We start from the raw sequence: 25,352 nt of genomic DNA on the forward strand, positions 1-25,352 counted from the left end.
CCCACCTGCTTCCCCGCTTTAACCTCGACAGAACCTATTACATTTCAATCTTCCATCAGTCCTAGAGAAACTTCCTTGACCTCATTTGTTAACTATGTTTCTTTCTCCACAGGTGCTTCCAGATCTGCTGGATATTCCCAGCATTTCTGTTTTTATTTTCGATTTCCAGCATCCACAAATTAGTACTTTTGTTTTAGCTACTGTTGAGACATAGTCGGGATAAGAATTGAGACTCTTTTAGAAACAGATATTCATTTCTATGTGAGAAATGGATGAAAGAAGAAGTAAACTGTCTGTGAAAAACCATTTTACAAGAGCCAACTAAACCTACCAAAAGGGATTAGATACAAGAATCGCTGGAATTCAGGATTGTTGTGTTCTGAGTAAGATGAGGATTTGATGAGATGCACTTTTCTGGTAGTGCACCTGTCTGGAAAAAATCAGGCTGATTGGAATAATTGTGGAAGTTTCAACCTGATGAGATAGGGAAAGTTGAGCCTGTCTGGAGAGCTGGGAATAACTTTGGGACTGTTCTTGAAATGCAGTGGATCTGCCAGAAGTATGGCATAGAGCAAAAGCATTTTATTAGACTTATGTTTGTTACATAATGTGAAACTTGCTATAGTTTGATGTATCGGTTGCCAGTTAATTAATTTGTTCTATTTATTTTACTTTGTTAAAAAGTGGTGTTGTGCATTAGTTTATTTCCATTAGTAGTTTGAGAAATTCATTACTTTTAAAAGGTTATTGTTAAAATTGCGGTTGGTGTGAAGGATGAAAGGTATGCATACAGATCTAAGTTGTAACTTTAGATTTGTGACATCTTGTGCCTGCAATAGGAATGAGATAGAAAGATTTGGGTGGTGCTAGTTGATCCATGGGGATCAATGTCATTTTGTCCCCAATGCCATTGTGAACTATTAGAGAATTTTTCTAGGGTATTAGAGGCAATTTATAAATGTAGGTACTTAGTGGTGGCAGAATTGAAAAGGAAAGGATTTATACATGAGGATTGAGGGTTCATGAGATAGAGACAACAATGCAAGTTCTTGCCAAGGAAAGATGAAGCTAGGTGACTTTGGCCTGATTGGCAAGGCAAAGGCAGCTGAGCTAATCTTCTGAAGTTTAGTGACAAAGAAGTAAACAAACAGAGAGAAAAGTTGTATATTTGTATTTCAGGATGATGCTACAGTATGATGTAATTTTCAGAGAATGAGAGCTCAACCCAATAACTTTTCATCTGTTCTTTGGGCCAGACACGAGTAAGTGAGTTCACCAGGCTTTCTTTGCAATTGGAAGCATAGTTGATGGAACATGTGTGAAGAAAGGTATTACAATTTATATGTCAAAGGAAAGCCCATGAAGCACTTTTGTAAGAAGGGCTCTGCTGTAATCATCACTAATTTTAATCTTCGTACAGAACGGATAAAGTAAATTCGCAAAAATAGCTTGAGAATGAGTTCATGGAGTGTATTGAGGACAGTTTATTTGAATATATTCTGTGACCAACCAGTGAACAGGCTATTTTAGACCTGGTAATCTGTAATAAAACAGGATTAATTCATTACCTCAGAGTAAAGCATCCTTTAGGAAGATGTGATCATAATATACTAGTATTACAACATGGAGATGGACAGTCGAATCAAATCAGTGTTCATATTTCTGTATTTGCAACTCAGTAAAATTAAAACCTTCAAAGACCCTCAAAATTGACCCCATTGGATCCTAATCAGACTTTTTGAATAACCCATCCTAGACCCTGCATACTCAATCCTGGACACTGGATTTGTAAGTTAAATAGACAGGGCACTTTATGAGCAATTCAATAACTGTAGCACAGCAAAATTAAACAACAAATTAATTAAATTGATGTTTTGAATTAAATTCAATAACATTTGTTTTCATCCTATACAAATGGCAAACAAACAGTTAATGGATAAATAAAAGAAAATAACAAAACTGGACAGATTACCTGAGCCATTTTCACAATGCACAGTATGCATAATTGTTTCTTGGGTTGATATTTTTGAAGATATTGATCAGTCACCCTTTCAGTTCACACTGAAGAATTCAGTGACATTTCTTAGTTTCTATTCTTTGAACTTCCAACAGCTAAGACGGGAATTTAAGCAGAGATCTCTGAAATCTTCATGTTGTAGCATCAACAGCCAAACTCCTTCTCACAAAAAAAAGTCCCCAAAAAATAGTTCAAATTCTGGCCCCTCCCTTTATTTGACCAATCATCTTCCCTTGCCACCATTTTCCAGGTACTGACATCTACCGTCTGGTTAAACATGATGCTCTCTGCACTGGTGTTTAAAAGTCTGTGCAGTTCGTTCGATCAAAAACCAGCCTGCAATTAACTTTCAGGCCTGCTCTCACAAACATGGATCAGCTTTTGTGTTCTTTTTTTTTAATACAAGCTACGGCTCACAGTCCAAACGTCATCTTCAGCTCACAGTTCTCAGTTCACAGCTCTAGAGCAAAATTGATGGAAGAATGAAATATAAATAATGAAAAATCAACGGAGGTTCTAACACTACAATTTCATGCTCCATTGGACAGTGAGAACTGTAGGTCTGAATCTAATTTTAAAATTAAATAAAAGTAAGCACAAGGGTATGAAGACAGAGTCGGTGAAAGTGAAAAATAGGTTAAGAGGTAAGACAGTTGAGAAGTCCTGGCAGACATTTAAGGAACTATTTCATAATGGTCATCAAGATGTAATACTTTGACAAAGGTAGACTTTACAAGAAGGATGCACCATCCCTGATTAACTAAGGGAGTTCAGGATGATGTCAGATTGAAAGTCTTACACTGTTGCAAAGATGAAAGATTTAGAGTAACCCAGAAGTTTGAGAAGATGTTAGAAACTACAAATGAAAGAAAACTAGCAAGAAACTTAATGTCATTGGTATCCAGAAATTTATCAATCTCAGTCTTAAACATACTTAATGACTGAACTTCCACATTCCTCTGGCGTAGAAAATTCAAAAGATTCACGACAGTCTTACTGAAAGAGTTCATCCTCATCTCATCCCTAAATGGCTTGTCCCTTGTTCTGAAACTACGTTCAGAGGTTCTAGATCCCAGTCATTGGAAAAATCCTTTATGCATCTATCTTTAAGAATTTTTTAAGTTTGAATGAGATAATCTTATTCATCTAAACTTATGTTTTTAAAACAAAACCAGTAAAAAGTTCTCAGAGGAGAATCTGAGAATCATGCTGGCCAAGATAACTGACATGTCTGCTGCAATACAATATTCGAAATCTTTAGGAGTCACATTTTCCGTTTGTTAGAGCAAATCCTTTATCTGGGCCTAGCTTGATTCAATGCAAGGGTTTGACCATTGAAAGCTGATAACATTTTTCTAAAATTTTCAATCTAATTCATGACATTTTGTTTTAATAGCTAACAGCATAGCTTCAGGTTTTTTTTCCAACAGTCCAAACAAAATTAAAATGACTGACTCTAACCTAAACCAAAAATAATATCTGGCAATATTTCAAGCTGTAATCGCCTTTTTTACTCACAAGAAGGGGATACTGATCAGCCTGAAAACCTCAGAACCTTGCTGATATTAAGTTGCTCAAATATGTTTATCAGACATTCTGTTTGATTTGAAGTAACAATGTAATATAGCTTGTGGCATTATTTGAAGGTGACAGAAGAGATTGCCATCGCTTTTCAGTTTCAAAGCAGTAGAAACAGTGATGCAGTGGTCAGAATAGCTGCGGCTATGTGCTTGTTATCACTGTCTTTGGACTGCTGACCATAACTGCCTGGTACTTGACCTATAGTTATTGAGAATTTAATATCTTCACTTCCGAGAATCAGTAATAGTTGTCTTCACCTGTGAGTGATCTCAAGAATGGTTAGAGTTGTGCACTATGGGGTACTGCAATTCCTCACAATTGAACACAGATAGATTGCAAAACAAAATCTAATGAGAAGTTTCTTGGTATGCGATATGGATGCATTATTCTCTTCTAGCCCTTATTGCCTGACATACAGCAGGATCCATGAAAGAAGGATATTATTAAGAATGCTTTTTCAGTAGAACTGGGGACTAAAATGGAGAATGGACACAATGGTGTCCTGGTCCATTTTCACACTAAAGACAAGGTGATAGACCAGGAATTATATGCCACGTTGGAATGGTGATAAGATACACCACTTACAGATGCCGATCAGGAATTTACATTGCCTGAGTTTCTAATATAGCAGAAAGATCAAAAACTCAGCCAGTGCAAATTTGCAAAGGCATGCTCCCCCAAACAGCTTTGTTTGCCGATAATAGCTAATCAACTTTGACTTAATCTATGTCCTTGCAGCAGCAGAGATTCCATGATGAGGATGACCAAGTCTTAAGAAAAAAATAAGACAAACCTTATCCATGCATGGGAGAGCAGCGACCAAGCCTGCCTGAGGAAGTAAAACAGTTGAAATGGTTTGGGAGAATGTCAGAGGGCTGTGTACCTCCTTCCATGTTGAGGAGTCATAGCATTTTTCATCTTGAAATGGTGCTGTCTGCTGTATTATTTTTTCACCATTTTCATGAAGACATTCAGTCAAGACTTGAATAATATGTGAAAGATATCTTTTCCAAAAAATATTGCTTACATTGTTCAAGGTTACTGAAATAATGTTGATTTATGTGACCTGAATTCATGAGCTTACTTTAACTCTGTAATTTCACCTGTGAATTGAATCTGAATATTATTTACAACTGTTTTCAATGTGAACCAAATTTTGATATACAGAATTTATGTTGGTGTATAATTTTGTGTGATTCATACAATTCATCCCATTGCTAATGTCAGTAATAGCTTGATGTGTATGTGAATAATTGCAGTAAATGTTTCTTTATTGTGATCTTTTGAGTTTGGTGAGACTTATTATACATTTGTTTATAATAATCTGGAAATGTCTAGTCTCACAGTGAACTCACTTTCAATGCCCCAGCTTTCAGCAGATCACAGTTAAGTCATTCATAGGTTATAAATTCACTGCATGACATTCACTAATTACATTTTAGCTCGTATGAGATCCACACCACATGAGATCCACACCACATCTATTTGTATAACCAGCCCATCTTTGTCTCAAAATTGTGCAAACAGATGCTTAAAGTTTGTTTAGAAGAGCCCTCTAGGTTTTGTTAGCTAGTACCCTAACCCCACCTGTCTCTCCTCTCCAGTCCTGTCTCTGTATCATTGCTGCGGTCGTTGCCATTACTTGCTTGTGTCTATTCATGGAATGCTCTTGCTCCCAGACGGGGACAACACAAAGTGATTTGGGAGTGTGGATGCAGTGAGAGACATGAGTGTGGCATGAGTTGAATTGGCAGAAGCCTGGCTTCTGTAATGTTGGGGATCTTGGGAGGAGGCCAAAATTGATCAGCTTAGGCAAAAGATCATTGCAAACATTTGAGCCCTGTTCTGCAACTAACTATCTTAAGAAAATAACTGTATAGAAACAGCAGGGTTCTTCAATGTTTACTTTTCATGAAAAAGTCTCTACAAGTATTTGACAAATTCTGCAGATTAGTACACTACTTGATTTCTGGAGATACAGGAAGATAGAAATGGAATAACATTGAAAGTCATACTGTGTAATCTCAAGCAACTTTTGGAGGTCATGGAATTTTTTTAGACAGATCAAGAATTTGTCTCCTTTGCTATTGCTGAGCAAAACATGTGGACATCCAAGGCATTCTTACATTTTTAAACAGCTGTTTCATTTTGTGCTGGTTCCTACTATAGATTCAGTCTTACTCCTGCGAGCCTCATTTTTAAGTCACCATCTCGAGCCACTTTGCACAGTTCTGTGCAACTCATAATGTTGCACCAAGTACATGTATTAATCTGCCACTGTTAGACCTAATGATGCCAATCTGATGTATGGTGCAAAGTGATATCAGAATTACAAGTGGGAGCCATTCAAGAGTGTGATGGCAAGAGACTAGAGGCATTATGTTCCTGTTAGAGTGAAGGGTAAGGCTGGTAAGATTAAGGAACAATAGATGAATAAAGATATTGAGGTTCTAGTCAAAAATAAAAGAGAATCTTATTTTAGATTTAGACAACTTGGTTCAATTGATTCTGTTACTCAACAGAAAGAATGTAGGGACATTTTTCAGTAAGAAATCAGGAAGGCAAAGAGGGGGTATAAGATAACATTGGCAAATAAGGTTAAGGATAATCCAAAGGGATTCAACAAGTACATTAAGAGCAGGATGTGGAGAGAGATAGGACCTGTTAAAGATCAAGGAGGCTGTCTTTGTGTTGAACCTCAGGAGATGAGAGAGCTACTCAATGAATATTTCATCTCAAGTTTTACTGTGGGGAAAGAAATAGAGTTGAGGGAATGCAGAGAAATAAACTTTGATGTTTTAAAAACAGTTCAGAATACGGAAGAGTAAGTTTGGGAGGTCTTAGAGAATATAAAGGCGGATGAATCACCAGGACCTGAATTAATGCATCTCAGAACATTGTGGGAAGTAAGAGAAGAAATTACAAGACCCCTTGCGGACATATTTGCATCATCCATAACCACAGGTGAGGTGTCTGATGACTGGAGAGTGGCTAATATCGAAACTTTGTTTAAGAAAGGTTGTCAGGAAAAACCAGGGAACTACAGATCTATGAGCCTAACTTCAGTTGTGGTTAAGTTGTTGCAGCTGATTATAAAAGATAGGATTTATGGACATTTAGAGAGGCACAAATTGATTAGGGAAAGTTAGCATTGTTTTGTGTGAGGGAAATCAGATCTCACAAACTTGATTGAGTATTTTGAGGAAGTTACTAAAAGGTTTGATGATGGTAGAGCAGTAGACATTGTTTATTTAGATTTTAGTAAAGCCTTTGACAGGGTTCTGCATGGGAGACTAATTAAGTCACATGGGATTCAGAGTGAGCTTGCCAGTTGGATACATAATTGGCTTCACGGCAGGGGACAGGGAGTGGTGGTGGAAGTTTGCTTTTCAGACTGGAGGCTTGTCACCAGTGGTGTTCCACAGGGATCAGTTCTGGGTCCCTTTGTCATTTATATAAAATGATTTGGATGGGAATATAGAAGGCAATGGTTAGTAATTTTGCGCATGACATCAAAATTAGAGGCATAATAAACAGTGAAGAAAGTTTTCTAAGATTACAATGGGATCTTGATCACATGGGTCAATGGTCTGAAAAATGGTAGGTGGAGTTCAATCTAGATAAATGCGAGGGATTGCATTTGGGTATAATAATCAAGGGTAGAGCTTATATATAAATAATGGTAGGGTCCTGGGTAGTATCACAGAAGAGAGGAACCTAGGGGTGCAGGTACATTATTCTTTCAAAGATTGTGTCACATAAAGACAAGGTAGTTAAAAAGGCATTTGACATGCTTGCCTTCATTGCTCAGTCCTTTGACTATAGGAATTGGGAAGTCATGGTGAGGTTGTACAGGACATTAGTGAGGCCTCTTCTGGAGTGCCGTGCCCAGTTCTGGTCGCTTAGTTATAGGAAGGATATTATCAAGTTGGAGAAAGTTCAGAAGAGATTTACCAGAATGTTGCCAGATATGGAAGGTTTGAGATATAAAGAAAGGCTGGATATGCTGGGACTATTTTTACTGGAGCAGAGGAGGTTGAGAGGTGACCTGATTGAAGATTATAACTTAATGAGAGATAATAGATAGAGTTAATGATATAGTTGTCTTTTCCCTAGGTCGAGTGGTTTCGAGACTAGACGCCACATTTTTAAAGTGAGAGGGGAGAGATTTAAAAAAGACATGGAGGCAATTTTTTTACATAAGTGGTGGTTCAAGTGTGAGATGAACTTCCTGAGGAAGTGGTGGATGTGGGTACAATTACAGTGTTTAAAAGACACTTTGATAGGTACATGGAAATGAAAGGTTTGGAGGGATATGGGCCAGGAGCAGGCAGGTGGAACTAGTTTAGTTTGGGATTATGCTCAGCATGGACTGGTTGGACCAAAGGTCTGTTTCTGTGATGTATGACTCTATGACCCTATAAGTAGCCACCTTGTAGCCTTGTTTATTTTTAGCTATTCATGTGTACAAAGTCATTCAGCTTCTTGCAGTTAGAGCAGAGTCTTTCCCATGCTGGATATGTTTCCTATTATGTGATGCCTTCCACAAAATTTACAGTCTAAACTTTGATCTTTCTGCTGGTTCTTGTGCAATTTTTTTTTACCACAGCCTATTGTTTTTATTCAACCTGGAATATCCCTCAGCATAATACAAAGTCTCACACTCTAGGTGATGATTGGCTGTCTCAGAGATCTTGCACCTGTCAATACTTCGAAAGTGTGCTCTCACTTTGGGATCTTCTATGCTTAAGACAGTCCCATCACTGTTGAGATCATCTTTCAGTTGTCCAGACTCCTTTGTAGGATTGAGGCTCCAAAAGCTTGTATTTTCAAATAAACCAGTTGGACTATTACATGGAGTTGTGTGATATCGGACTTTGTCTACCCCAGTCCAACACTGACACCTCCACATCATGCAGTAGAGAACACATGGAAAGGAAAAGAAAAATGTGTTACTGGTTACAACACAAAGTGAAGAACCAAGTTCAGATGATTCTGAATTCGATATTCCTCAAATTAAATTGGACAATGAGGAAGTTTTCAAAAATTGCAGTAAATTTTTGAGTTTTCTTCTAGAGGAAAATCAAAATGACCTGAATGAGTTATGACAATCGCTTGGAGAGATATGTCTGAATAAGATGGTAAGTATTAAACTGACTATGCTTGATGTAGATGTAGGAAATGCTGATCCAATTAAGCAATATCTAATAAGTTTAACTCTCCAAAATTGATACAGGTTCAAAGAAATTGAAAGCTTGCTCAGAGTTGACATAATTAAAGTGAGTTGAAGTGAATGGAGCTCACCACCGTAATAATGGTGCCAAAACCAGATGATACCCAGAGATTATGTGTGGATTATCGCAAAGTCACTGCAGTTATTGAAATCTGATACATATCCTATCCCATGTTTGGAATACTGTATTGAGAAGGTGGGACAAGCAATTCATGTTTCTAAACTCAGACGATACTGACAGGTGCCTTTATCCAATACAGTGAAGGACATTCTGGCTATTGTGACACCAAATGGAGTTTACCAGTTGAAAGTCATGCCATTTGGTATGAAGAATGTATGAGTCACATTTTAAAAACACACCGATAAAGTCATTTTGAATTACCCAATTATGTGGTATATGTAGAAGATCTGGTGATTTTTAGTCACACATGGAAGGAACATTTGGAGCATCTATTGGAATGGTTTGATTAATTTCAGAAAGCAGGCTTGGTGCTAAAACCTGGCTAAAAATGAGTTCACAAAAGCCAAAGTCATGTTCCTAGGCCATATCACTTGACATGGACAGATGGCCCCACAGATATGAAAAAAAAGGTTATTGTGGAGTTTCCCATCCTAATGATGAAGAGGGAAATGCTATTATTCCTGGGACTGAGCGGTTTTTACTGAAGCTCATGCAGCTCTGGATAATCCTAGATGGAGGACAGGAAAAAATTGTGGTTGTAAGAGCTGCTGGTTTTTTGAGGCATTTTCGGTGTTGGTGCTGATTTCCTTGAATTCTAGGCACAATAATTACTGTTTTATAAGCTGTTGTATTGATTTGGAAGTGTGGGAGAAAAAGTTCAGAACAATGGTACTTCAGAAAGGAAGGAGAGAGAACATTTAAAAGGCATCTGGATGGGTATATGAACAGGAAAGGTTTAGCAGGAAATGGGCCAAATGCTGGCAAATGGGTCTAGATTACTTTATGATATCTGGTCGGCATTGTTGAATTGGACTGAAAGATCTGTTTCCCTGCTGAACAGCTCTATGAAACTAACTGAATTTTAGTAGTGTGGTTGCTCTACTGACCGACCTGTTGAAGAAGTGCAGAAAATTTCAGTAGATGCAGGAGAGTCAGAAGGAATTTGCTAGCCTGAAAGTTGACCTCTGCTCCATTATTAGCAACATGCAAAGCCATTCAAGATGGCTATCAAGGCAAGAGATTTGGGAGTTGGTGCTGTACTCTAACAACAAGTATAGACAGACTGTTAGACATTTCTCCCAAAAGTTGAACATTCATCAAATGAATGAGCCCAACATTGAGAAAGATATCTTGAGTTTGGTGTTGACATTGTAACATTTCAATATTTATATGGCAAGTAAAGAATCTGAGACCTTTGTATATATTGATTATAATCCCTTGGCATTTTTGGAAAAAAATTAAGGATAGAAATACCAGATTGTTTAGACAGAGTTTATTGTTACAGCTATTCAATTTGAAAATTATACATGACAGAATGAGAGAATGTAATTGCTGAAGCATTGTCAAAACTTTGATGAAAGAAGATGGAGATGTTCGGTGGCGGAAGAAATGGCCTGAGATGGATTGTAGTATTGAATATTTGCAGTCTTAGTGTAGAGTACTAATACCATGAGACTAAAGTCTTTGAAAATGAAGCCATCATTGTATATTAATGTTTCTTTTAGGAGGTTTTTTTTGCAGTTCTTCTTGCTGAGAGGTGTTCCTGGTGGCACTGGAATGTCTGCTTCAGAAGCAATGGATATACTGCTTTTCACTGTGTATTTTAAATTAGACAAAAAAGCATGAGTTGGTGGAGTCAGGCTCACACAGACCCAGGGTTTTAGTTTTGTTATCGGCTAAGTTCGTACAGCTCTTTCTTTTGCTGCTAGATTGTTTCTGTCAGTGTTCCTTGTTCCTGGAGTGGAGGAGATAGCAAGTGATGAAAATTTGTTCTGCTGAATTTGCCTTTGCCCAGGGTGTGTTCATGGGTTGTTATTACATGGAAACAGTTGTTGAGCAGGAGTTAGAACATATATTATTTCAATAGAATTAAAGTTATGCCAATTTTTTTTTTAGTATTTTAAATGTGTTCTAAGAATAAAGTGTGTTTCACTTAAAGCCTAGTAGTGGGCCCATCAAATCACATCTGGAATATAGCGCCTTCTACTTGTCTTGAAATAAGATAAACGTTAGGATCTATTCTATCACCTTGATGTAGTTTGAGGAGGTTTGGTCTCCTCCATTACATTACAATGCACTTGACAAGGCTACTCATGGTAAAATCCATGTGGCATCCATCTACTACCCTACCCTCTTAAATCATTGCCACTTCCTCAAAAAACTCAATCAAGTCTGCGAGACAAGGCCTCTCCCATGTTAAGCCATGCCAATTACACCTATTAAGTTTATTTGTCTCCAAATGTGAGTAAATCCTGTCCCTTATAATTTACTGCAATAATTTCACTACCACTAACCTACAATTTCCTGAGTTATCCATGTTGCCCTTCTTAAACAAAAGAACAACTTTAACTATTGTCCAGTCTTCTAGGGCCTCCCATGTAGCTAAAGAGGATACAAAACTCTCTAGGAGAAGTTTTAGGCCCCATATGTAAGGAAGGATCTACTGTCATCGGAAGGGGTCCAGAGGAGGTTCATTAGAATGATCCCAGGTATCATGAGGAGTGGTTGAGGACTCTAGTTCTTTGCACAATTAAGTTTAGAAGGACGAATGACGATCACATTGAAATTTACAGAATACAGGTAGTTCTCCTATAACACGATAGTTATGTTCACGTGTGACCTCGCACAATAGAAAATTGTGTTATGGGAAATCACTATATCTAAACAGCAGAAAGTTTGCATTATCCACTATTCATCATTCACATTATAGCCAATTTGCATTAAGGAAACATGCGTTATAGCAGAAATACCTCTACTGAGGGATCAGGATAGAGTGGGCATGGAAGAGATATTTGCATGCTGCAGAAACTAGAACCCACGGGCATAACATCAGAATGAAGGGATGACCCTTTCAAACAGAGATGAGGAGGGATTTCTTCAGGCAGAGGGTGGTTAATCTGGAGAACGCATTGCCATAGAAGGCTGTGGAGACTTTGAATGTATTTAAGACAAATATAGATAGATTCTTGATTGGTAAAGGGATGAAGCCAGGAGAATGGGGTTGAGAAACCAATCAGCTATGATTGAATGGTGAAGCACTCGATGGGTCAAATGGCCTAATTCTGCTCCTATATTATATGGTCAGGGCTCTAAATCTTCTCCTTTGCCTCCTTCAGTATCCTGGGGTAGATTCCATCAGGACCTGGGCACCTATCTACCTTAATGATTTTCATGACACCCAAAACCTTCCCCCTTTTAAACATCAACACACCCCAGAATGTCAACCTTTGTGTCCCTAATTTTACCATCTTCCATGTGAATACCAGTGCAAAGTACTTAAGGACCTCACACCTCCGCCATTCCCCTGGCTGCACCCACTAATTGCCTTTTTCCTTTCACTATTTACTCTGTTGCTCCTAATATGTTAAAAAAAACCTTAGAAATTCTCCTGAATCCTACTTGCCAAGGCCATTTCATGGGCCTTTCAAGCCCTCCTAATTTAAGTTTTTTTTCTCTGATTCATTTAGACCCCCCATGGGCCTGGTTTTATTTCAGTTTTCTAAATCTAAATGACTAAATTTTAAATAACTCTTTAATCAAGGTTCCTGAATCTTGCATCTTTATTGTTCATCCTCTCAGAAATATGCTGGTGCTGGTCCTGAACTCTGGATCAACTGGCCTTTAAAAGGCTCCCACATTTCAGATGCAGATTTAGCCTCAAACAGCAATTCTCCAACCTCCCCCTTCCCCTCACCCCCACCCAATCCAATTTGTGTAGTTCCTGCCTAATTAGCTTTCCTCCACTCTAGTACTTTCAACCAAGGACTTCATCCTTAACTATTTCAGAAACTTATGAAATTATGGTCATTGTTCCCAAAATGCTCCTCCAATGAAACTTCAATCACCTGACTAGACTCATTCCTCAATACAAGGTCTGGTACAGCCCCTTCCTGTGTTGGATTATCTACTTATTGTTTAAAGACAGTCTCCTGGATGTACTTAAATTCTGCCTCAGCTAAGCCCGTGGCACTAAAGGGAATGCCAGTCAATATTGGGGGAAGTTAAAAATAAAAATCACCTTTGTTTTAAAATATACTATTTCCTCTACCTCGTGCTGGTTATTGGAAGGTCTCCTCCTTGTGATTGCAGTTTTTATATTCCGGAGTTCTACCCTATGGATAATCACCACCACACACCACCCCCCTGCCCAAGATGTCCTCTCTGCACCTGTAACATTGTTCTTAATCAGTAATGAAATTTCCCCACCATTTACATTCCTTTTTAAGTCACCTGAAACATCTAAATCATGGCATGTTGAACTGTCAGTTCTGCCCTTCTACTCTAAAAATTTCTGTAATGGCTACCATATCACAGTCCTATGTACTAATCCAGGCTGAGCTCAGCAGCCTCACTGCTTGTAGTTCTTGCATTAAAATAAATACACTTCAGACTGCTAGCCCCACCATGTTCATGAACAGGCAGAGCCAGGTTATTATTAGACCGGATTTAAAATTGCCCCCTCCCCTCACACACCACAGCCCACCCATCTTCTAGTCCTGCCTCTCCCCACCATCTAAAGCTCCTTTACAAGCCAAAGATTGATCTATATCTTTTTCAAACTGTCTTTCTGCACTGCTCATTTCAAATAGGTGTATGCATTGCATTTTATTATTTTCCTTGTGATTTTATTAATTAACAATCTCACTCCTTCCTTAACCTAAAATGGTCTGGTTAAATTGGTTCTTTTTAAAAACATAAATACTTTGAAACTGTAACAGGCATCCAAGAGGGAAAAAATGCCTTCTGGTCAGTTAACCTTGCTGCAACCAATTACAGGCAAGAGAATTTGCATAAGAACAGGCAGAGTCATTTCCTCTCTCCTGTCTGGGAATATCAATTTGAGGGCTTTTGTCCATAAATCATAGTCACCCAGGGACTAGTCACAAACACCCTCAAAAAAAAAGCTATAGAGACCATTCAGTACTTACATTTGTGATTTTAAATCTAGGGACATCTCAGTAAGTGCACTGTTTCCTGTTCTTTGCTGGGTGACTGTAGATTTATTTGCATGAGAATATTTTGCAAAGTTGCCTAGGTAGCTCAAATCAATGAAAACATCAATGCAAGGAGAATGAAATGGATCAGTTTTATATTGAAGTGTTTATATTCAAGTGAAATGTATTAGAAATATACAAATAGTACATAAAGGATTTTATACATTCATTAGGGACCCCCAGGTGAATGAGAAGGAGGAATCTCAAAAAAAAGCACTCAATTGTTTTTTGTTAAATATGCATGCACTTTTTACCTCCACAACAGCAGCATTGTTCTGGCAACATTGTGGTTTGACTGCTTTGATATTTGCAAAATACAAGTAAGAGCTACAATATTTTATTTCTAACAGTATAATAAGCCATATTATTAAATTCATACATGTAAATCCTAGAGCTTCAATACAAGTATTGCAATTTATTATCCAACAAAGGCACATGAAGCCATAAAAATAGCTCTGAAGTACAAATACATTATGGCACTATCAAACCTGAAAAATAATTTTAACTTCAACCAACATAATCAATTTTGTTGACCATGACTGAGTGGAATTACATCAGTTGGTGATAGTGTAATAAAAGCTCACACAATTTGACTGGAAACCAATTAAAATCATTGAGAGATGAAAAGAATGAGAAACCAATCCAGTAATAGGGTTAATGGCATTTTATATCACTATTGTGACAGATCCAAGGTGTTTTACCTTAGAGTAAATCATCAAAATTTTGATTACAATTCTAGTATTCAACTTAAGTGTCAATTTGGTCAATAACTTAATGCAAGCCCTTTCATTTGGACAGTTAAATGAAAATATTCAGCTCTTGAGTTCCAGAAATAGATATTGGCATATAGAACTTAATTTGTTTAACAGCTTTACTGATGCAGTAGAGCTTAAGAAAAGCTCATACTAATGGCTGGTTATAAAATTCTGCTGAATTCAGGAAGCATTTGAAGAACACCTCTGTAGTAGTAGAGTATGACAAGTGTCACAGACCCGCACAGGTTTAGGGTAAGAAGGAAGTGCCAACTCATTACTCGAACAGTTGTTGCAGAAGATATCACCGCAGTTTCGACAATGATGCTAGTGGTAGGAAGAGAGAAAGTAAGGAAAAGATTAGAATAAGATGCATATAACCTGACATGTTTAAAGATTTGATCTTTACACCTCTCAGATCATCAACCCACAAAAGGGATATCTTCCCATTTCCTTGATCCCATGACATTCCATGATGCTAGAAAGTTTGGGAAGAATATTCCAGTGTTAGATCCAGATTTGATCTTATTCAACAATCAGACACGTATTTTGTATTCAGCAACTGGGACAGTTCCAGAGCAGGAGCTTTGATTTTTTTTTCTGCCCTCACCGAGGCAAGGAACACAGTTCAGCTGCAATTTCCCACCACGCATTGAATCTCATAAAGTCAGTCGACCAGGACTCAACATGGAAGTCCGAATCTTGGATTAGTCAAATTCCTTAGACACGAGATATTCCCAACAATATCATCCTTGCTTCAGTGTTAGCACTCTCAATAAACAGAAAAACTGAGATTGGCATTTTATAGTGTATTCTGCAGGATTTTAAACTGCATTGTTTGAAGCCACTGTCTTTCCAATGAGGTGTTAAAGCAAAGTTTGCTCTCCAAGTAGGATACAAAAAGTACAGACCCCAAATTCTGTTCTCAAAATGCACTGCCACACTACTTTCCTCATGTTTATTTCAAACCCAATTGTAGTGTATGGGTGGTACAAACAGGTACTTACGCTGTAGCAACACACATTTATATTATTAATGTAACAAAAACATCCAAAGACTTTGACAGGGCCCTTGAGAAGTAAAATGTGACTGAGCTGCATAAGGAAATACAGCAGAGCAAAGGCTTTCAAAGTTTTAAGCTTTGAGTGCGAGAGAGTGCACGAGAGAGAGAGAGAGAGAGAGAGGAACAGCACGCAAGCACAGGAAAACAAATATTTACTTTTATGTGTCACAGATACTCGATTAGTTCCAAATGGAAAACATGCTTATAATACAGAAATTACAGCAGGCAACTTTGCACAAAGTAAACTCCCAGAAATAGTAACAAACATGTGAGTTGTAACTATTATCCAGGTATAAATCTCCTGCTCTTCAAAAGAATGCTATACGACATTTTACATTCACTAAGAAAAGCAGATAGAGCCTTGGTTCAGAGTATCAATAGAAGGCAAGAGGTCCCAGTTTGTTATTTGCTTCGCTAATTATGTGACTTCAGTTAAGATGCTGGAAGGATTTCATTAGCCTTCTGTGACATAGACATTTAGAAAAGCAAACAGCTGTGATTCACCTCCCTGAATCTCCAGGAATTCCTGTCAGCAACCATGAGCTGAATCTTTTATTTTTTGGCTATATGGGAAATTTCGCCAAGTTTCAGGGAGGGTTTCTCTCCTTGAGGACTAGTGGGTTCTCTCACTCTACCAACCCAAATGTGGCTTATTAACTACCTATTTCACTCTAAGACACCCTTCATGACCAATGCTGGCCCAACTCTACCACTCACCATACTTGTAAGGCCATGCCATTGCTAGGATATTATAGAATAGACTAGCACCCCTGGTACCAATGTCACCTTTAAAAGGCTATGCACCCAGAAAAGCACTGTACAGTTTGCCCCAGATATGGCAATAAAGGGAAAATCAGAGCCCAGTTGACAGACAGGCATCTGACAGTGTTGATGAATGATGTGATACAGAGGGGAGGCCTCCCCTACTTCCAGAGCAGAGAGAGGAGGCTATTCTAATTGATCCTGCCAGTTATGGTCAAAAACTGCCAACCAAATCATTGAGATCTGTCCAAGGGAATGCCCAGCAGCAAAGGAAGTTAATTACCTTCTCTGCTCAGTATGTAGCTCTTTGAAAGTTGCATCAGAGGTAGACAGGGTTGTTAAAGGTGTTTAGCAGATTAGCACAAGTGCCACCATGTAGAGTCAGAGTCATACAGCATGGAAACATATCCTTTGATCCTACTCGTCCGTGCCAACCAAGTTTCCCCAAACTAGCCCCAGCTGCCTGCATTTTGCCCATGTTCCTCTAAACCTTTCCAAAATGTCTTTTAAATGTTGTAACTGTACCTGCATCTACCACTTCTTCTAGCAGTTCATTTCACATATGAATTACCCTTTGCTGCTCACCTTATATATGCCCCTCATGATTTTATAAACCTCCTAGAGAGTCCAGTGGGAGAAAAAAGTCCCAACCTATCATTATTACTCAAACCCACCAGTCCCAACAACATTCTGGCAAGTCTTTTCTGAACTCTCTCCAATTCAATAATATCCTTCAGAGAACAGGGCAACCAGAACTATTCACAAAGTCCAAAAGTGGCTTTGTCTACGTCCTGTACAACCTCAACGTGATATATGTAACCTCCTATGTGCAAAGGCAAACGTGCTAAACACTTTAATCACCCTGTCTACCTGTGATGCAACTTTCAAAGAGCTACAGGTCTGTTTGACAACCTTATCCAGGGCCGTCCCATTAACTATATAAATCCTGCCCTTGTTTTTACAGAAATGTAACAGTCACATTTATCCAAATTGAGCTCCATCTGGCACTCCTCAGCCCACCTGACCTAATTGATCAAGGCCCCTTCATAATCTTAGAATACCTTCTTGACTGTCCATTGCAAACTTACTCACCATACCTACCAAATGCTCATCCAAATTGTTTATAAAAATTACAAAACAACAGTGGACCCAGAACCAATCCCTGTGGAACCCCTTGTAGACCTCTAATCTGAAAAACAATCCCCAACCACCACACTCCGTCTCTTGCTGTCAAGCCAACTTTGTATCCAATTGACAAGTTCTCCCTGAATCCCACGTGATCTAACGTTACTAATCAGTCTACTATAGTAAAGCCTTTGACAAGGTTGCACCAAGTCCATGTAAACAACATTAACTGCTGTACCCTCAATCTTTTTGGTTACTTCCTCAAAAAAACTCAAGTCTATGAAACATTATTTCCTGTGCACAAAAGCATGCTGACTATCCATTATCAATCCTTGCTTCTCTAAAATGCACGGAAATCCTAACACAGAATCACTTTGAACAAGTTACCCACCACTGACATCAGACTCACAGGTCTGTAGTTTTTAGACTTCTCCTTACAGCCTTTCTTAAATAAAGGCACAACATTAGCCATCCTTCAGCCCTCCAGCATCCCATTCATGGCTGTAGATAATACAAAAATTGCTGCTAGGGGTCCCGCGATTTCTTCCCTAACTTCTTACAAAATCCTCAGGCACACTTGATCAGGTCCTGGAGATTTCTTTAAAACCGCCAACATTTCCTCTTCTGTAATGCACTCTGTTTAAATAGAACAATATTTATTTCCCCAAGTTCCCTAGCCTCCTTTTCTTTCTCCACGGTAAAAACTGATGTGAAATATTCATTTAGTATCTCTCCTAACTCCTGTGGTTCCACACATACCTGACCTCATTGATCATTAATAGGCCCTATTCTCTCCCTTGTTGCTTCTTGCTCTCAAAATGTACTTGTTAAGGATTATCTAAAGATATCCCACCTTATCTGCCAGAGCAATCTCATCTCCTTTCTCCCCTCCTGATTTCCTTCTTGGGAATGTCCCTTCATCCCTCAGATTCACTTGACCCCAGGCGTCTTTATCTAATATATAACTCTTCCTTCTTGAAGGGAGCCTCAATATCTCTATTCACTCTTATTCCCTACTCTTACCAGCTTTACCCTTCACTAACAGGAATATAATGCCTCAAATATCATTATCTCACTTTTGAAAACTTCCCACTTCTCAGGAGGTCCTTCTACCTGCCAGACTACTCCAATCAATTCTTGAAAGTTCCTGCCTCATACCATCAAAATTTGCCTTACTCTAAATAAAAACTGTTATACAAGGCCTATACTTTTCTATAGCTATTTTAAAACTAACAAAACTATGATCACTGGTTCAGAGAGTACAGGAGGGCAAGCCAGGAGCAGCATCAGGTATTCTTGGAAAATGGGATGTCAACCTGGTGAAGCCAAAACAGCAAATGATAGACAGAACGAAGCAATCCCACAAACAACAGATCAGATCAAGGCTGTGCAATCCTTCCAAATCCAGTTGTGAAGGAGATTCGGCAATTAAACAAGTCACTGGACGTACAAGGACGAGGACGAGGAGGTCCCGCAGATGTCCCCATCCTCAACGATGGAAGAGCCCAGGACAGTGCAAAAGATAAGGGTGAGGCACTTGGCACTTCAGTCTGAAGACTGTTGTCACTGGATGATTCATCTCGGCCTCCTCCAACAAGCCCCAGCATTACAGATAACAGTCTTCAGCCAATTCAATTCACTCCATGTGATAAATCAAGAAGTGGTCGGAGGGAGTGGATACCGCAAAGATTATGGGCCCTGACAACTTTCTGGCAACAGTACTAAAGACCTGTGTTTCAGAATGTGCCACCCTCTGAGTGGAGCTGTTCCAGTACAGTTACAATACTGACATGGTCTACCCAAAGCCTGTCCATCATCTACAAGTCAGGAGTGTGATGGAATACTTCCACTTGACTGGATGGGTGCAGCGCCAACAACACTCCAGAAGCTTGACACAATCCAGGACAAAGCATCTGCTGGAGTGACACTGCATTCACAAACAGCCACTCCTTCCACTACCAACACTCAGTACATGCTGCTGAAACTATCTAGAAGATGTAGTACAGAAATTTACCCAAGATCCTCACACAGCACCTTCCAAAGCCACAGCTACTTCCATCTAGAAGGACAATGGCAGAAGATTTATGGGAACACCTCCATCTGCAAGTTCCCCTCCAAGCCACTCACCGTTCAAACTTGGAAATATATTGCCATTCCTTCATGATCGCTAGGTCAAAATCCTGGAATTCCCTCCCGAATGGCATTGTGGGTCAACCCACAGTAGGTGGACTGCAGTTGTTCAAGAAGGCAGCCCACTACCACCACGTTCTCAAGGGCAAGGAGGGATGTGGAATAAATGCTGGTCAGCCAGCAACAAGCACATCTCACAAATGCATGTGAAAAAAGTGCTACCCTGCTAACACTTAAGGCACTTGTCCTGGCTTACGTCCCAAGTTCCTCCTCTAGTAGGTACGTCTAGATAATGATGCAGAAAATTTTCTTGAACACATTTAACAAATACCTCACCATCTAAGCCGGTAACACTATGGCAGTCCCAGTCTACGTTTGGCAAGTTAAAATCCCTTAATATTACCATGTTATTATTCAGATATCTAAGATCTCTCTACACTTTTGCTCCTCAGGTTCCTGCTAATTATTGGGGGCCAAAAGTACAATTCCATCAAGGTGACTGTCCCATCTTATTTGAGTTCCACACAGAGCATATTTTTGCAGATCATCCAGTGAAGCTAAGTACAGCTGTAATAGCTTCCTTCAAAAAGGCCAACGTCCCCTTCCTCCTTTCCACAACCACCAAAACCACACCGACTTTTCCCACTGCATGTAAACCTTGGAATATTGAGCTAGCAGACTTGTTCCTCCATCTGCCGTACTTCTGTAATAGCTATGAGGTTCCAGTCTCTAGTTCCCATACAGGCCAAGTTCATCTGCCTTACTTATAAGGCTCCTTGTGCTGAAATATTCAGGAGGTACCTAGTTTTGGCTTGCTCTTGTTTGCCTTTTCTAATTAACTTGTTTTTAAAAAAGTTCTGAACTGTCCTCATCTATCTTTCTATTCTTGCTACTACTTATATCCGCCACCCCCCACACACCTACTAGTTTAAATCTCCCTGCCAGCATGTTGGTCCCCTTCCGGTTCAGGTGAAACCCATCCCTTTTGAACAGTTCTATTCTGTCACAGAAGAGATCTCGGTGATCCAAAGATGTGAATCCTTGCCCACTGCACCATCTCCTCAGCCATTGATCTGTCTGCCCTAGCTTCTTATTCCCATTCTCACCGGTGCATGGCAGTGGGATTAACTAGAGATTATTACGTTTGAGGTTCTGCTGTTCAGCCTTCTACATGACTGCCTATATTCGCTCTACAAAGCGTCAACCCTTTCCCTAATTACATCACTCTTACCACTGTGTACAACTTTGGACTTCTCACACTCCCCCTGACAATATGCTGCAACCATTGAGGCATTTTTAACCCTGGAACCAGGGAGGCAACGTACTATCCTGAATTCATGCTCACCAACGTAGAACCTCCCTGATAGGTGAGTCCCCTGCTTAACAAGATTAATTTCTGGTGCCCAGGATCTAGCTGCCACTTCTATTTTCGTGCTAGAAAACGGTCTGATGTGATCGTTCTAAACACGAGACAGACAGACAGACACCAGGGACAGTCAACTGTTCCCTAATCTTCCACATTTGACAAGAGGGGTAAACCACTCCAATCGCTGCCATAATTGCCCCTTTAAGTTTATTCACTTGGATTTACCTAAAAGATCCATACATTTTTTCAAATCCAATGTCAGTAAACTGATGACTGCTGAGAAAAAAAACACTACATTCTAGGTTATGAGGCCTAAACAAAACTCTAAAAATAACCATTTAAAAAATAAAACTACCCTTCCCTTACCCAGAGTTTTTAATTTTAAGCATGCAGAAAATAAGTAATTTATTTAATCTTAAAAATCAGCACTTAGCTGAAAATTCGAGCAAACAAAAACAACCTCCTCAAATCCTCAGTCACCTCTCAAATCCCCAGATCTGAATAAAGCAAAGTTGATCCCTGATCCCCATCATTTAAACTGCTCAAACTGAAAGCTCAACAAACAAGTTGGAAAAGAAAACTTACAAATTCTGCGCAAACACCAAAATAAAACACTCAAGCCATTGATACCTCAACACAACACATGGACAGGCCTCTCCCACGGTGTAATCCAAATAAATGTGAAGGGGAGATTGGAACTTCTTTAATCCAAAAATAATTTAGAATGAAAAAATCTTCTGCTCTGGAAAACCAGAGAAAAATCACGAGAAAAGCTTCCAAAATCCATACTACTTTCCTCACCATTTTTTGTGTTATCGGTGTTACAGCACTTACCCATGTAAAATCCACCCTCAATTACACTCACCCACTCCAAGCCTCCACTGTCTTAACTCTACAGTTTCTGTGCTGCCTATTCACTCACTTGAGACTCCTCACCACTCTACTCCCGTGAATACCCACCCAATCAATCCCACTCTCTCTCACATCCGGGCACACTCAAAATGAGTCAGCACTAAGACAGCAAGCAGGCAAACAGCCAAGATGGGCTGGTTCAGTCTGCAAGTTGGTTGTCTATCCCTGCATGTAAAGTGTACTTGCAACAGCCATTCAATGCTAGTGGACAGCATGTCCTGAAGTGCAACATTACAACACAAAAGCATCCTGTAAGCAGATTAGAAAAGGTGCCATGGGTCTTGACAGACTGGCAGGCATCAGTATCTGTCAACATGGGTAAATGTCCCAAGATGCGGTTTGTAGACGTCCAAACTGGCAGCCCAGAGAAGCTAGCATCAAGCTGAAGTCACCAGATATCTGCTGTGACTTTCATGTTAGAAATTCTCAGCATCTAGGTTTCCTTACTACAGGAGGAAAGATAGGAAGCTGCATATTAATTAGGCAGGTTATAGGCCAATAACAAGCAATAATCCCATTCATAGGCATCGCATCACTGCCGAGCAAGAATCCTGTCCAGAATTTGGTTGGAAAATTTGAAGACTTTGATATTAATAGAAACAAAGAGAGTAGACAGATCACTAACCTCTAGTGACCCGCATGGTAACTGCTCACTGCTAGAATATATCAGCTAGCATTTTTGGTCAACAGAAGTATCAAACTGACAAGGGACTTTAAACAGTAGAGGGGTCTTCAACGATAGTTCTGGAATTGTCCAATTTAAGGAAAAAGCTTCATATAAATGAAGATTTTTCTCTATTTTTAATTCTCATTGGCTGGTCTAAATATTTGAAAAGTAGGATAAATTATTTGATTTTGGAAAAGACAGGAAGCAAAAGTGAAATAACACAAGTCACAGTCATCTTATGTAATCCCAGGCATTTTTTGGAAGTAACTAGGGAATTTCACCAGGAGAGATCCAAAAGTTGCTTGCCTTTCCATTGCTCAGTGCTACAGTATAGATACACCAAGGCTTGTTTAAAAAAGCCTCTATAAATATATCAAGAAGTCTTGCTAATTCAATCCTCCCTCAAAAGGAGGTCACTTTTAAACAAAGCCAGCACTGCATAGGATTTTCTAGGCCTGTCAGGGGAGGAAGAGTGGAGGGCAGGTGATCTTAAATTGGGCAAGCAGGAAATCAGATTCTCATCATTGAGAAGAACTTCAGCAATCAAGCTCTTCCCTTTCACGTGCAGGTCGAGTATCTTAATACCAGATACACAGTAGTGAGAAGTCTATCAGCAGGCATTTACATCTCATTAAAAATATAAACTCTCTGAAACCAACTTTGCCTTCCTTTTGAACTTTAACCCAAAACAGATACTTAATGCTCCAGAAATTCAACAGCAAGTGTGTACCTGCTGAGTCAAACTTCATCTCCTTCAGGCTATGTACTTGCCCCATTGTCCTTACAGCGAAACTACTGTAAATTTTGCAATCAATCATTTGACTGCAACTTTCCTAAGTACAGTGTATCGAAGTGATCAAGGCATTCAATCTCCAAGCCCAACTGACACATGGCAAACAAGGGACAGAGAATGACTCAAAGGAGAGGCTTTTGCCCATATGGCAAATAGGTAGTTGCTTACAGCCAAATGGCTGCGTATGATTGAATCACTGCGAAAGCACAACACAGAAAGGCACTGTCTGAATGGCATGGAGCACTGCTGCCTCACAGCCCCAGGGACCCGGGTTCGATTCCACCCTTGGGCTATGAGTGGAGTTTGCTTGTTCTCCCTATGTTTGCATCAGTTTCTGCTGGGTGCTCCAGTTTCCTCCCTCAGTCCAAAAGATGTGCAAGTTAAATGGATTGGCCATACTAAATGGTCTAAAAAAGTGTTCAGGGATATGTAGGTTAGCCACGGGAAATGCAGGGTTTTGGGGATAGTGTAGGGATGGGACAATCTTTAGAGGGTTGGTGTGTACTTGAGCCAAGTGGTCTGATTCCACACTGTACGGACTCTATTCAGAGTAGAGTATATGGCCTTCTAAAAGGGAAATCAAGGGACATGGAAGTCCAGGTTTCTTCAAATCAGGTGAAGGGTATGGCTTGGTAGAGGCTGTGGAAGCTTGATGTCAAGGGGATCTGGGGCAAGGGTAGGGCCAACGCTTACTTGATCGTGAACACACACCAAAGGAGACAAATATGAAGGGTCATGCGGGCAACAGAAATAGAAAATTGGTAGGTGTTGTGTATTTCTGCAAGTATTCTGGACTGTCACCTTAAGGGTTTGCACACAGTAATGTCACCGTCACCAGCCATTTTGAGCAGGAAACAACCTAGTCTAACCTTGCTGCCTGTACAGTAAACACCTCCATAATAGGATTCAGCCTCCTGGTCCTATTTGGAACAAAAGTGAGGATAGAACAGAAATGCAATGTAGGAGAACAAACTTGGAAGGTTGAATCTCATGCTGAAAGTCTCAAACTAACTGTACCACAAAATTAAACTACAATGGCTGCAGTCAGTGTGGGAGTATTTTTCATTTGTGAGGGGTAGTCTGAATTATATATTGTGCTAGCCAACTTAAGTGATACTCTAAATAAGGATGGACAAATCAGGTGTAAATGCCCTCAACTGTTACATTGCAACAAATCAGCAGTCCTGAAGTAATCTCATTCAGTGAGATCTTTGGCCGATCCTGGCTGGATGCTGGTTCCACACATGGGCAAGGATAGCAAGAACTTGATTTAAAAGGGGAATGTGCATTGCTGGCACTGCCTGCATGCAAAGGCCACATTAGAAAGTTTTAGTTTCAACCTCCCTGAGACAAATGTCTGGAATGAAAACAAAAGACTTTTTAAATCTGCTTGTGATGTGAAATTTGGAGGCAAGAATCCTTCGAGAATCTTAGTTGCTGTGTTAAACGTGGGTATTGCCACAGTCAGGGATTCAAGAAGAGCCATCCTTCAAAATGGGCAAGGCCAATTAGAGGCTAGTCAATCTGGAAAAGGCTCCTCAGGTCTGCCTCATCTCACCAGATGTCATTAGTACCATTTCTGCCCCTCTCTCACTCTACAGTCCTGTGCAATGTTAGGATCCTATGCTGTACCATTACAATAGCTACAAATTCTTTGAATCCGCTTCCACTATCAGAAAGTCAGCCAGTGCACAAATACCAACACCTCTTCATTAATCTTTTCCAAGGAATTGGTATAGCTCCCAACCGGTTCACGAGAGGGAGTACATTGCTGAC

The 25,352-nt window shown here is 39.6% G+C and overlaps 1 protein-coding gene across 4 annotated transcripts in view; it reads right to left on the reverse strand.

The window, feature by feature from the left end:
* Positions 1-14,061: 14,061 nt before the first annotated feature.
* The window catches only part of LOC125458190 (RUN and FYVE domain-containing protein 1-like), a 52,775-nt gene continuing 41,484 nt past the window's right edge, over positions 14,062-25,352 (reverse strand). For 2 of the 4 annotated variants that reach the window (XM_059650693.1, XM_048543189.2), the window contains one exon: positions 14,064-15,085. In XM_059650693.1, coding sequence (XP_059506676.1) covers positions 14,942-15,085 — 144 coding nt within the window. In that variant the 3' untranslated portion in view covers positions 14,064-14,941. Of the gene's footprint in view, positions 15,086-25,352 lie in introns of all 4 variants that reach the window. The other 2 variants (XM_059650694.1, XM_059650692.1) reach the window with 2 other exon arrangements.

Source organism: Stegostoma tigrinum, chromosome 13 (assembly GCF_030684315.1).
Source record: "Stegostoma tigrinum isolate sSteTig4 chromosome 13, sSteTig4.hap1, whole genome shotgun sequence".
Lineage (NCBI taxonomy): Eukaryota > Metazoa > Chordata > Chondrichthyes > Orectolobiformes > Stegostomatidae > Stegostoma > Stegostoma tigrinum.